The sequence below is a fragment of the Pantherophis guttatus genome, chromosome 3 (assembly GCF_059756535.1).
Source record: "Pantherophis guttatus breed Tessera chromosome 3, ASM5975653v1, whole genome shotgun sequence".
NCBI classification, from domain to species: domain Eukaryota; kingdom Metazoa; phylum Chordata; class Lepidosauria; order Squamata; family Colubridae; genus Pantherophis; species Pantherophis guttatus.
The window spans coordinates 74,525,149-74,539,945 of NC_142065.1; the positions used below are offsets into that span (position 1 = coordinate 74,525,149).

The 14,797-nt window shown below is 36.6% G+C and overlaps 2 protein-coding genes across 4 annotated transcripts in view; one reads left to right on the top strand and one right to left on the bottom strand.

Moving 5' to 3' along the window:
• The window catches only part of ST6GALNAC5 (ST6 N-acetylgalactosaminide alpha-2,6-sialyltransferase 5), an 80,628-nt gene extending 77,962 nt beyond the window's left edge, over positions 1-2,666 (top strand). Inside the window, exon 5 of the mRNA XM_034437026.3 lies at positions 590-2,666. Within this exon, the coding sequence (XP_034292917.2) occupies positions 590-821 (232 nt within the window). The 3' untranslated portion in view covers positions 822-2,666. The remainder of the gene's footprint in view (positions 1-589) is intronic.
• Positions 1-14,797, bottom strand: part of PIGK (phosphatidylinositol glycan anchor biosynthesis class K) — a 136,133-nt gene that overhangs the window by 21,608 nt on the left and 99,728 nt on the right. The window contains exon 11 of one of the 3 annotated variants that reach the window (XM_034437025.3): positions 6,272-8,330. The exons of the other annotated variants lie outside the window; for them this stretch is intronic. Within the exon in view, the coding sequence (XP_034292916.1) occupies positions 8,214-8,330 (117 nt within the window). The 3' untranslated portion in view covers positions 6,272-8,213. Of the gene's footprint in view, positions 1-6,271; positions 8,331-14,797 lie in introns of those variants that run through there. 3 annotated transcript variants of the gene reach the window in all.

The window sequence follows — 14,797 nt, forward strand, 5'->3', positions numbered from 1 at the left end:
ATGTAGATTCCATCTGAGATGTTAACAATTAATTAAAAAAAAACCTGTAGGAATTCATTACTAAAAATAGTGTATACATATATACAGTATATATGATTCATACCCCCGGAGAATAATCTGTTTGGGAGGGGTTACAATTTTTCAAATCTTGCAATTTGTTGTGGTTGTTAAATAAAATTATCGTCCTTGCAAATCAATTTAGGATCACAGCAGCAGCTTAAAACAAAACCACGCAAAAAGGGGGGAGGGCCAAATTGATGGTTCTAGATATGCTTCGATCCTGGTTATTGTGTTGGCTGGATCAAAAGTCTGAAGTCCTGTTACTACTTCCAAGATGCTCATCTCTCTGAATATATCTCAGGTTTTCTCTCTATGCAAGCTACATACATTGCACACTTCAGTGTAGTCAGCCATTTGGTTCTGCAGTGGTTATAGATTAATTAGTTCAGATAAAATATTTAAATGTTTACAATGTTGGCCTTCTAGGAGATGAGGTGAATGGAGGAAAAGGACTTTTTGAACCTTTTGACTTATTGAGGACAGCCTTATTTTTCAGTCACATCCAACTATTTTCTCTCTTTTTCTACAGGGATTCTAATCATCCTTCAGTACCTTATCATTATTACGAACCATTGGGACCCGATGAATGTACAATGTACATTTCACATGAACGGGGAAGGAAGGGAAGTCATCATCGCTTTATCACAGAGAAACGAGTCTTTGAGAATTGGGCCCGGACTTTCGATATTCACTTTTTTCAGCCAGACTGGAAACCAGAAGCACTTCCTGTCAATCATGCAAAGATTAAACTAGTATTCTGAGAAATGAATGCACAAGGCTGTAATCACAATCACCGACTGTATCAGGTTTCTGAGGATTGAACAGCATATTGCAGCAAGCCAAACTGAAAAAAGGAAGGTTAACTGGGTTTGCAGATTAAAAAAAAAAAGAAAGAAAAAACCCTGCTACAGTATTCAGGAAGTTGTTACGAAAGAATACCAAAAAAAGGTGCTTGGTATTCAGTATTTGATTAAGCAAATATTTTCACTTCTGTCTATTGCATATGTATATGTGATTTGTTAAAAAGGAAAGAAGACAACACCTTCGGTATTAATGAACGTAATTCAGGAGATGTGTGATTCATTATGTTTTTAAGGCACATTGCCACCGGGTTTTCATAGTGACATTTAACAGTTACTTAGTGGAAGTTTTTGATGCAATCCAGTATTTTTCTATTTCACAATGATATGGTTATTTATCTTTCATAATCGCTCAAAAACTGAGGATTTATATTGCCGCTGGTTTAATGCCCAGCTTCTTCTTTATATATTTTCTCTTTGAACTATAGGATAATTCTATCTGGCATGTAATTAATATTTGATCTGGAAGTTCTGTGTGGTTTTTTTTAAAAAAATTTGTATTCTTAGGCAGTGTTCCAGCATCAAGCCATTTCGAGAGCAAGCACATCTTGATGGGGAGCTCCAGCTGAGAGTGATGGTTACAGCTATAATATGTGACATTAGGTATACAATTAAGAGTTAGATTTACAGTTCCTTAGCTGACTATTTTTGGTCTTTTGGTATTGCTAAAAAAATAACTTGGCAGCCCTAATTCTATTTGATCCAAAAATAATTTGAGCAAATCTGAATCTCAGAAGCATCTCAGAATTTGGTCTCCCACCTGCCTTCTGAGCTATTTAAATCCTTCAAAACTATATTAAGAAATGTTTGGATTAGATGGATTAAGTTAGGAATACTTTACCTAGAAATCCATTCAATTCACTGGACTTTATCTCCAAGTAGATGTGGATAGAGAGGCAGGATTAAATGCAATTATTTGAAGATGACATGGAAAGCTATGATTGGGTTGCAGTGGAATCAGTCAAGGCTGACTGATGCCTCCTCTGAAAATGGCAAAACTCAGTCATTTGTATATATTGGTTTATGGATGTGGAGAGCGTGAGCAAGAGCAGGCCAATTAGAAAGAAGATTGTGACCATGCATGAACATCCTGTTACGTTTTGTGGAGTAGGAAACAGACCTTCTGTTCTGAAGTGCAATGAATTACATGGGTATAAAGCTGGTCCTGTCTGACATAACGATAAAATACACCGGTTTCTTTAAGATGCCTCTGCACTATTCAGATCCAGCGAATGATCTTGGATAGCACTAAATAGTTCTGTAAATGGATCCTCACTTGTTATGTTCCTTTGTGGGATTATACCTAGTTTGTGAATAAAAGCATTTCATTCACAGTGTTATTTGACCTTGCACATGAAGTCAAATAACTTTTTCAAACTGTCAAGAATTAATTGGCCACTTGCACACTTCCATACACTTCACATAGTAAGATTATTCCATGTTTTGATAAGAGTTGTCATCAAAAGCTGGATTCATTTTAAGGTGTTATGCATGGGGAGCAAATATACAGAAAGAGGGATTTGGAGGGATGTAAGTTTTATCAGTTTGAGAATTTATAAAAAATTGTGTTGTGGTGCTTGTGTTTTCAAGCTATAGAAAAAAGAATAAATTCCCAAGCAAAATGTTGATTGAGTTGAGAGGAAAAACAACTCAGTCATTTCCTTCTTTTTTTATTATGGTGGAAGTATTTCTCACAAATACATCTGTTCTTTATTATTGAATAAAATATTATGAATTGATAAGAAATTGCACAACTTTACTAATACCTCATGTTTCTTTCCAAACAACGATACCTCATCTCAAAGAATAGGGAATCAGAGATTGCCATACATTAAAGAAAAGTGGGTTGCATATTGAGAGCGCTTCTTGCGCCATTTAATTTGCACATTTCATAAAATCTGATATACAAATAATTAAATCCAGACTGCAGTGATTATCCACATTTCTTCAGCAATGAGAATTAGGCTTGAATTCCAGCAGTTGGATAACACTCATTGGGAGAATGTTAGCTATTTGATCATTACATACAAAGGTATTGTATTGTTGAAAGAAGGGCCTGGCCTATGACCTGGATAGACAACATGACTGTTACATAGTCCCTGATAATTTCCAATTGTTATTCACTATTCTATTCAATTTTTCAACAATAATGTCTGTTGTCTGTGACTGCACCAGAAAACGCCTCTTTGAAAAGTAATAACCACACTGAGTTGTCGAGAGCTGCAAATGGGAGAATATCTCATATTCAGGCTTCAGATCAAACGGATCAGAAGAATTATACTCTTGAAAGGGAAATTCTTGTATGCAATCCTGCTGCAAAAGTAGGGAGATGAATCACACTTTTATTTATTTGCATCTCTTTGGAGTCTCTTTCAGACCTATGTGATCCCTTTCTGAGTCAGGGCATATTTATTTTTTGTATAAGACCCAAATACTAATGTGGGAATCCTGTGATAAGGATTTTCAGTACAGCTTGCTTTATCAGGCAACAGACTTTTTACACAGATTGAAAAATGGCATGTTAGGACAGCACGTATTGATGGCTTGGAGGGGGAAAAAAGGCAGCTTACATTGAAAGCAGAAGTATTATATTTTTTATCCTTGCATGAAAAATAGAGATTTGTATTGGGAAGGTGGGAGGCATGCATTCCCACAATGCCAGTCCTTTTTATTTAAAGTAAAGCAAAGCAAGTAGAAAGAACAGGTTGGAAAATTAGAATAGAGCAGAGTAGAGTAGAAACAGAATAGAATAGAATATAAGAATAGAATAGAATAAATAGCATAGCCTAGCATAGCTTTATTTAGCCAATAAAGTATGGTGTGATTAGACACACAAGGAATTTATCTCCAATGCAGAAGTTCTCAGTGTACATGCAAAACAACAGAATAATGATTATCATAATAAGTATTTGGGTCTTATACAAAAAATAAGTAATAAAAATGCTAATTATTGGCTCTCTGAAATCGTGTGCAGTTTTGCTTAAGAGTCAGCTTTAAGCGAAAATAGAAAATTTATGATCTGAACAATAATACAAAATACACACAGCATAAAAATTGAAACATAGTATTTAAAAGCACTTACCTTTGCACAACTCCATGTGAATTAAAAGGATAGTAAGTATGCCTAAGACAATGGTGATCTAAATCTAAAATTTGTTACTACCGGTTCTGTGGGTGTGGCTTGTAATGTGACTGGGTGGGCGTGGCCATTTAAAAAAAAACTTTTAAAACCATCTTTTCTACAACCTCTTCGGGGAAGACGTAAAAAAATGCTTTCAAAAGGGTCTGACGATCCCAGCTGAGTTGCCTGATCAGCAGAGACTTTTCTTCTTTTAAATACCTCTGACGATCAGACAACTCAGCTTGGATTGTCAGAGGCATTTAAAAGAAAAAAAAATCTCCGAAGAGGTTGTAGAAAAAATGCTTTTAAAAATAAAAAAAAAAGCCTCTGATGATTGTGTGGCTCAGCTGGGAATGGGGGGGGCAGGGATTTTTGCTACCGGTTCTCCGAACCACCCGCCTCCATCACTACCGGATCAGGCGATCCGATCCAAACCGGAAGCGTTTCACCTCTGGCCTAAGATTGTTGCCCAGAATATTTGGGTGACCCTATAGGGGTATATGGCACAAGCTGTATACTGTCATCTTATTTAAATTATATGCAAACCATACAGTCAGGAATGCTGGTGATAATGCTAGAATATAGCTTAATATAAACTTAAGGAATTGTTGCAAGTGAAAAAAATGCTTCTCTGTTTTTCATTTGAAAACAAAATCTATTAAGTTTATGTCAAGAGGCAATGACAGCCCAATGAAACTGGGTAAAGCTAAAGTACTAACAGCCTTTATTTTCCAAAATTCAGGATTCACTCTAGTCATGAAACAAAGAGATGTCTGCTGCTTGGAAAAGGACCATGATAAATTTGGACAAAATGCCAGAATAGGAAAACAGAAAACAAAAATATGCATTATCAAATCCCTGGTTTTCTAAGTTAAAAAATATGTGACAGTAAAAGCTGTCATCAGAAAGGCTGAACAAAGAAAAATGGATGCTTTAGAGTTGTGCTGGAGAAATTTGTTGATAATATCTTGGAGCATGGGAACAACAAATCACTCAAGAACTGCTTGCTGGGAGTGCTAATAATGAAGCTTAAATGCACCCAATTGGAGACCAAAATTGGAGGCAATTGAAAAGAGTCTGACAAAAGACATAGTGATTAGATACTACCATTGATGGTACAAGCGTAATCCTACAAAAACTCAAGATGTTACCGACAGATAATCCCGCTGAAATTATCCGGTCATGAAGAATGAGAAGTAACTGCACACAAAATTTCAGATTAAACAACTGGTGCAATATTACTCATTTCTGCATAAATGAATGTTCTTCAGGTATGCACCTGCACCTTTCATGACATATAAGGGGGGAAATGACAAGGGTTATGTTGGAATGGAGGGGAATCTAGTTTCCAAGATTGCAAACTCTTAAAAAACTCCTATTACAATTATGAAGGAACTATGAAAGCAATTCTTAATACTATAAATAAAAAAGGTGGTGATAATAGTCAAACTTGCTGAGTTACATTTGTCTTTTTTTTCCCCTTGAACCCAGTTACAATCTGATAGGAAATGATTTCCTCTCCAGAAACCCAACTAAGACTATATGAAATTAGTTACAAAGAGCTAACTTGCTCATAAATGAGGGGGAGGGAGAAAAGAGTTTCTAGAATATTCTCTTTTTTAAAAAAAAGTTTTGTTCAACATAGCATGATTAACATCAATATAAATTTCCCAGGAATAAACAATAGGACTCTGTTAACATAGTCCAGAATCATGATATTCTTGCTTGTAAAAGTATTGCATTGTGTCTCTAAAGTGTTTCAAAGATTTCTCCTGGAAGCATTAGCAAATACAGGGACTGTTACAGTCCATTTGCCTTCCATTCCTAGAAAGAATTTTATTTTCAAAGTTATGGAACATGAATTGCAGCATTTCAATCTAATTGTTTTCCTCACCTCTGTTAATCAGCTTTACTGCTTTCCCTGCTTCATAAATTGGGTTTACTTAACAGTCTCCTTTCTCTAAGCAAATTATCTTGGCCTATAACTCATGCTCCTGTGTTCCCACAGACTTGCCCCCTGCCCCCCCCTCAAAATTACTGGTTTTACTGAGCTGGACAGATTTTAGGTTGAAGCTTACAAAGTAGGGACACCATTGATTAATTCTAGCAGGGTTCTATTGATTTTAACCATTTTCACAATGTCCATCCACAAAGCTATTATTAGATTTTTAAAATATCAAAAAAATTAGAAATAAAATTTAAAAAGTAAAGTAGGTATCTGTAATACATCTGGTTGAAGAATGTTATATTCAAGACTCTAGAAATTCCATATACAGATACAAATCGCATTTTTTAAAATGTTTGCATTCACACACACATTTTTGGAAACACTTAAATTTAAGCAGATTATTCTTAACTGATCTTCCTGGAGGCAAAATGGGGCCATCATATAAACCATAAACTTTAAGTCTGTTTTATTCTGAAGTACTGAATCTCAACAATCAATAAACAAAATTTTAACATTAATCACTGCTGTTTTGCTAAATAAGTATACTTGAATTTGATTGGAAGGTAGTTGTCTTGTCACAAAAGACTTTTGTGACAAGACAACTACCTTCCAATCAAATTCAAATTTAGCAATATTGGTCTTATTTTATCTATATAAGTAATCCACAGCTTCTCTTTGCCTCTGATTCATTCAACAATATTATATAAACCCAACTAATTATGTATGAAGTAAAATCTGAAACATACAAAATGATTTCATTCCTCATACTGGTCAGTATGAGGTATTGCGTTTATAAGATAGAATACCCTCAATGGAGAATTATACTCACCATAATGCAGAACTTGTAGCAATGCATCCTAGCTCTATGGCAATGTTTCTCAACCTTGACTGTTTGAAGATGTGTGGATTTCAACTCCCAGAATTCCCCTTGCTGGCTGGGGAATTCCAGAAGTCCACATATATTAAAGCTGCCAAGGTTGAGAAGACAATGTTCTATGATATATTATCCAGCTTTTGTATCCTAAGTAAAAAAAAGTACACATATATGTGCAGGTTTGATTTAAATGATTTAATATAATCCACTCAAAAATATTTATCTATACCTTTCTCCATGAACATACTACCTCAGGAATTGTATGTACACAAATATATAGCTCAGTCTAAAGCTTATTAAACATGTTTTTTATGCTCATGACTTTTGAATGTAATCTGGATCCATCAGGCTAGCGGACTGGATGTGGAAAATCTAACTGCATATTTGCTGAAGAACTGATGAATTTGCTGTTGGTTGTAAATTTGAATGAGTCATGCAATCCAAGAAATATAATAGCTGCAGACAAAGGTTTGATTTAAGAGGCTGAATTGAAACAGTGCTAATCAATATTCCCTGAGAGTATTTTTGTTTTGTTGAGCAGATATTCAATACATACAGCAAAAATCTGCAAAGTGACTTAAGTATATATCAATAAGAAGACATCTTAAATAAGGTTCCGCATATTGTCTAAACCTTTGCTTCAATGACAGGGGAACTATTTTTTATAAATAATAATAGACATGACTATTTTTCAGTACAGCTCAGAAGATGTTCATTGATTTAAAAATATTTTAATAAATTGTCTATAGAGTTTCCTCTGCATTCATCTATTCCCTCCCACTGTTTGATCCAACCATTCTTTTCCGTAACAAGAGATTCTTGTCTGGCTATTATAGAAATAAAGGCTACTCATCAGCTGCTCTACATAATGAAAAATAATAATACAGTGTCATTTCAGATATGACAGAAAGAAGAAGAAACAAGTTTTCTAAGATAGTAATGCTGCCACTTACAATAGTATACTTAGAGGATTTTTTTCATCTAGAGTCTGTCTTCATGGTAGCATTCTTGATGCTTCCTTGTATTGTAGAGTTGCAGTGATCTTGAAGGAAAGATGTTTCTTAACTGCTTGTCTTCTTTCAAAGTAGCCTTGTACAGTACAGATTTGTTTTTCCACTAGTGGATTTTTGCAAGTGGAAAGTTCCAAGTGGAATAACTTCAGCCCTTTTATGAAATTACATTGTGTTTTAAAAATGAAAAAAAAAACATTTTTTTTTAAATTAAAGTTCATTTTAAGAGATGGAGCAAAATGTGACGAAGTATTTCGATCAGACAAGTTCACGACATTATCCATTCAAATATTTTCAGGTATGGAGACATTCACAGTTCAAACTCTGTTGCTTTGAAGTTCTAAAAGATGTGTTTCATGTGCTTGATTCCATAGGTTTTAAAGAAGACCATGATAATTAGAGCCCAAAGTCCCAAAATAAAGCCTCCGGGAGGATGCCAGTCCTTTTGTTTCGGTTTCTGTAAAGGGGAAATAAATATTTCAAAAAAAAAAAGAGGTTGCTTTCATACAAAATATATAAGCAATAAGTTTAGAATTAAATCCCCCTTACTTTCTTGAAGTCAGAATATAGTAAAGTCAACATGTTTCATGTGTTAGGAATTTTAAAGGCAAGTAGGCTAAACTATAGTCCATTTGAGTTGTTTCAAGTAACTACTAAATTCTGTATTTAACTAAAAAGATAACTGGCCTTTCTGCCCACCCTCCAAACCATAAATAATTTATCCTTAAAATAGGAGAGCTTAGGGAACTGAATGTGTCTCATCTTCCTGGGGATGAAAGTGATCTTAAATTCAATGCTGCCTTCCTGCTGGATAAATACAGCTGTGTTGATGGCTTGCGTGCATTTTCCATGCTGCCACTTGTCAGCCACACACCAGACATGCTCAGTCAATCCACATCTTCCTGAAGAAGAGATCATTTGACATGAAATAGTCAATTTCCCTCTGTTAGGGGAAAAAAACTCTTCTTTTTACACATGGTAGAACTTTGGCATAACAGGGCAGAAGGGTAAGAAAAGAGGAAGCAGAATTAGGAGATAAGTTTTAGTTCAGAACTGTTCTTTGACTATATAGATCTAAATACACTATTTTTATTATTTAGTATCAGCTTTCGTCTGTGCATGAATTTTCCCATGGGAAAAATTCTTGGAATTGATGTATTAATTTGGAAATCTCCAACATATCTACTGATGAAGACTTGCAGTAGATCACTGGCATCTTGTGGTCTACTTGGAGCATTACATTACCTGTGGCATTTTCTTTTAATCAAGGTGCTGTTTTCTTTCACAATCGAAACAATCTGGAATTGTTTCCCTTCATTAAGTCCTTGAAATTTGGCAGTGAAAGTTACAAAGAGCTTTTTATATCGTATATCTTTTTTTCTAAATAAACTTACAATTTTGATGATTTCTTGCAAGTTTGATTTACCTATAAGTGGAGAAGTCAAATGACTCTACAGTATAAGGCCAAGAGGTTATATACTAGAATTGTTTTTTCCAACAACCAGCAAAACTTAAGCACAGTTGGTGACAGCCATCACTTTCTCACAACAGGCATGAGGTGTGATGCCAGATGAGGCTCCATCAGGAAAATAAATACCCTGTTTCCCCAAAATAAGACATCCCCTGTTAATAAGGGGATGTCTTATTGGGCTTTTGAGTGCATGGCAATAACGCCAAGCGCTTATTTCAGGGTTCAAAAAAATATAACATATAAGAAATATAAAATATATTATTTTCAGGGAAACATGGTAGTAACAATAGCAAATCTATCCTACAACCGAAAGCTTGACCAAGGTACATAAACCCAGACATTTCTGTGTGAGGAGGTTTGGGACCTCAACTTTTCTAACTAAAATTTAGCCATTCCACTAAAATGCTATCACAATTTCAAAACATAATTTGTTTCTTACAACTCTTTAGGGTTTCTTCCTCTTTTTTTAAAAAAAAAAATAACATGATACTTCCTCAAATGTTCCTTTTCTAGATTTAGGAAATGAACCATTATAATAATGAGAAAAGTGCAGAATAAGTAATAGTGGTCCACTCGGTTTGCATAGAATTGTGCAATTCTATATGCAGAATTCTGCAGAGAGTAATATGCAATTAGTTTATTTATTAGACTAATTTATATAGCTGTCTAAGCATTGAAAAGACAAACATAACAATATTAAAAAAACAAACAGATTATGATCTTCCTGTAAAAATGAGGTAAAAGCAGCTTTCTTTTGCTTTACAGATCTACAAAGTTACTTTTTCATTATTGTCATAACTGTAAACAGTTGCTAAATGAGACAGTCACTAAACAAGGACTACCTCCCAACTCATGCTACTTGCAGAAAGTTACAGGAAAGCGGACCAATGAAATTTACATTCCCAAGAATAAAGCCAACAATTATAAATATTATATTCATCTCCAAAATGAACAAGCAATTTTCATTAACACTGAGCTGAAAGCAATACCAATCACTTTCATTGATATACACAAACGCTCATTTCTATATCAAGCAATCAGATTTAAATACACAAGACTGCCAACACCTCCTGTTTCACACCATTTCACACAAACATTCCTGCTTACATTTTTCCTAATTACCAGCAATATGCAAATCGCATTGCTCATTTCCCTTTGTTGTATCAATCTTCCTTCACGTGGATCACAGTTAAATCCTCACCAGAAAGTGACACCTGACCCTCCTAGACAAATGACTTCAATTTGCAGCTAGTGACACTAAAAGCTTTTCTGGCCTATTTTTACTATAGGGCACATAATTTAATTTCTTTATAGGGCTAAATATTTATAAGTTGGCCTTGATAGAAGGCTTTACATTTTGTCACATAAGATGCCAAAGCTCTCACTTTTTTCTTGGCTGCTGTAATTCCAAGAGGGAACCAGTTAAAAAGCAACTTTTCTTATATTGGAATTGAAGAATATGCAAGCCATCCATTTGATGCTGACCAATACAGCGGCCTGAGGTATACTGTTAATAAAACCAATGACTAAGACAATAGTTAATAAAAATAGTTTAGGAGGGGAGAATGCATTGCTTTCTATCAAAATGTGTATGTCTTGACAATGCAGTTCGAATAGAACTGCAGATAATAGAAACTGTGTGCAGACCAAATCTCAGCTATGGCTAAGAATATACTGTAGGATCGGGATGGCGAACCTGTGGCACGCGGAGCCATATCTGTAGGCATGCGAGCGTTGCCCTAGCTCAGCTCCAGCGTGCATGTGTGCGCTGGCCAGCTGATTTTCGGGCCCACCAGAAGTCAGGAAATGGGCCGTTTCCGGTTTCTGGAGGGCCTCTGGGGGGTGGGGTGGAGAAGACCATTTTCGCCCTCCCCAGGCTCCAAGAAAGCCTCTGGAGCCTGGGGAGGGCGAAAAAATGGGCCTAACGGGCCCTCAGGTAACCTTTTTGTCATTGCGTGCCAAAAGTGGGGGGAGGCATTGAATTATGGGTGTGGGCACGTACACAGGTAAACCCCCCCTCCCTCCGCTTTTGGCACGCGATGGCAAAAAGGTTAGCCATCACTGCCTTAGGGTTTTACAAAGCCTATGATGAACAAAAAACCCCTTTTGAAGCATGAAAGCAGCTCTTTTGCAAATCTGTCCCCAATTACCTGCCTCTGCATGCCCAAGCAACATTTTCACTGGCATTGCCACAGAAGCAAAGTGGCTGCGCTTTGCACACACATTTAGAGACAGCCAGGGACATCTTTTGAAGTAGCTTCCCAAGTCAAATTGCTTCATTTGCAAAATGTCTTTTTCAAAAGCTTTGAGGTGCTTTAGAATGTTGTTTCAAAAATGATCTGAAAGTCCCTTAATGCAGAAAGGATTTGTTTTCACCTCACTCAGCAGTGATGCTGAACTTTCTCTGCTACTTTTATACTGTCGTGGTCCTTATTTGATTTTAGTCCTTGTTTTTTTAAAATGAGTTAAATGTAATCATCCTGAAAAACCTCGAAGCAGAAGCAAAATCTGCACCCTTTAATAAAAGCATAGGACTACTGTATTTTTCTGGTTTGGCCCCTCTGAAATCATCAGCAGTGCTTCTTTACTATTCCCTCAGAAAGACTGTAGGGAAATTACAGAGCCGTTGACAGTTGGGAAGCATATGAGTTTATAAATTGTTCTTGTTCTTGTCATTATTATTATATTACACGACTACCTAGAGTAAGGTGACCAGATTTTAACATTGGTAAAGAGGGACATTGTGGGCGTGGCTTATTTTGTGGGTGTGGCTATCTGGTCATGTGACTGGGTGGGCGTGGCTATCTGGTCATGTGACTGGGTGGGCGTGGCTATCTGGTCATGTGACCGGGTGGCCATGGCTATGTGTATAGGGTAAGGTGAACAGATTTTAACATTGGTAAGAAGGACACCATTGTGGGCGTGACTTATTGTGTGGGCGTGGCTTGGAGGCCATGTGACTGGGTGGGCGTGGCTAGCTGGTCATGTGACCGGGTGGCCATGGCTATGTGTATAGGGACTACTCAGAGGGCTGAAAAGTCATTTCTGACAGGTCCTCACACTTTTGACTGGTCCTCACACTTATGACCATCCTCACATTTATGCCCGTGCAGTATTCTTAACAACCATGTCACTCATTTCACAACTGCTTCTCTTCACCATGGTGACAAGATAGGGCAAAAATGTAAAATGTGAGGACAGTCGTAAGTTCGAGGACTGGTCAAAAGTGTGAGGACCAGTTAAAATAACTTTTTCAGCCCTCTGAGTAGTCCATATGCACAAAAGGATTAACCAGAGGGCTGAAAAAAGTCATTTCTGACAGGTCCTCGCACTTTTGACTGGTCCTCACACTTATGACCATCCTCACATTTATGCCCATGCAGCATTCTTAACAACCATGTCACTCATTTCACAACTGCTTCTCTTCAACATGGTGACAAGATAGGGCAAAAATGTAAAATGTGAGGACAGTCATAAGTTCAAGGACTGGTCAAAAGTGTGAGGACCAGTCAAAAATAACTTTTTCAGCCCTCTGAGTAGTCCATATGCATTAAAGGATACAGCAATAGAGAGGGATGAAGGAATGGAAATTAGAGTAGGAGTGAGGGTAAGAGAGGGAGGAGAAGGAGAAAGGAAGAGGAAGTAGGGAGGAGAAAAAGAGGGTGGGGGAAGAGAAAGTAAGAAGGAAAGAAAAGAGAGTGGTGGTAGGTTTGAGGAGAAAGATTGCTGTACAATAAAAAAGATGAAAGGGAAGAAAGCCAACCCCAAGCAAATATAAAGATATTAAGATTAAGAATGAATTGTTAAACTTTAAAGAATAAAAGAGAACAAATATGAATAAATAGCAATAATTAGAAACACACATACAAACATACAATGTATTTTCTTTGAACAGAATATTTGGCTGGTTCACAAATTTAAACAGCGTTTAGTCATTTCAATTAAATTTACAATTTCTATATTTCCTTTTTGCCATATTTATTCCTCATCTATTTTTTTAAAAAAACAATATTACCCTTCATCCTCATCTCTAATCTTAATCAAATTCAATTTTTCCCTTCTATTCTATATTATACCCCTTCCCATTGTCATCTATTTTTATATCCATCCTCACATTGGTTAATTATGTAATTATGTAATACGGTTGTTTAATACAAATTCAACATTTTAATATAAATCAATTAGTTATATAACTATCTTTTTTGTATATTAATCAATATGAACATGAATATTCCAATTATTTCCATGCAATCCAATTTCTTACAAATCAATTAATTATATTTACCAATAATAATAAACCAAATAATTTCCCCCATATATTCCTCCAAACCACAACTTAACCATTTCTGCTTTCAACACAATATACAATTATTAATAGTATCTCAATTATTACAATTCCCTAGTTAAATAGAGCTTTTTTTCTTTTGTGTTTTAAAATCTTGAACTCTCCTCTTTTGCCCAAAATTTCCCATTGTTTGCAGTTTTGTACCTACCTTTTTTGGTGAGGAAAAAGAAAAAGAAAAAGAAAGAAATCTCTCTCTGCCTCATTTTGTCACCTTGCAGGTTTAGTTTCGCTTTCGCCTTTGTTTTCAGTATAGCTAGGGGGGGAAAAATCTGCTCCAGGAACTTTTTGCAGCTTTTTGCAGCTAATTAACCTAGCGGAAGCTGTTAACAGGGGCTGTTTTTTCTATTTTTGCAGACATGGGTCTATTCATTTTTTTTTTAACACTGATCAGCTGTAGGTCGGCCCTTTGAAGCCCCGCGGCAAGAGTTTAAAGACTTTTTTTTCCCTCTAGCCATCAGCGGGGATTCAGGAGGCAGCCGGGAGTCAGGAGCAGAATGAAAAATCGGGACTTTTTTAAAACACCGCAGGACGCGGGACAAATTGCTCAAAAGCGGGACTGTCCCGCCAAAAGCGGGACGTCTGGTCACCTTAACCTAGAGCAGCGATGGCGAACCTTTTTGTCACCAAGTGCCCAAACCAGAATGTGCGTGCATGCGCGCGCGCTGGAATGCCAGAAACCCGAAAACCAACTGGACAGCGTGCACATGCCGGGTTTTTTTGGCTGTTTTCTGGGCTGTTTTCAGGCTGGTTTTTGGGCTGGTTTTGGCCCAGAAAACAGCCTGAAAACAGCCCAAAAAATGGCCTGCAAAAGGCTCGGAAAATGCCTGTTTTTTGGACCATTTTCAGGCCATTTTCCAGTGCTCCGGTGCCTGCGAAGACCACCTGACCGGCACGCACCAGAAGAGCAGCTGGCAACAGCACGCATGCCCACAGAGAAAGCTCTGTGTGTCCTCTCTGGCACGTGTTCGCCATCACGGACCTAGAGTTTTAAATGAAGTCTATTAAGTAATGTGATACCACACAAGATATATGACTATCCTATAGGAATAATCTAAACTTCATTTGGTTTGATTGGAATTAAAGTTAATTTGACTTTCCTACTGAAGAC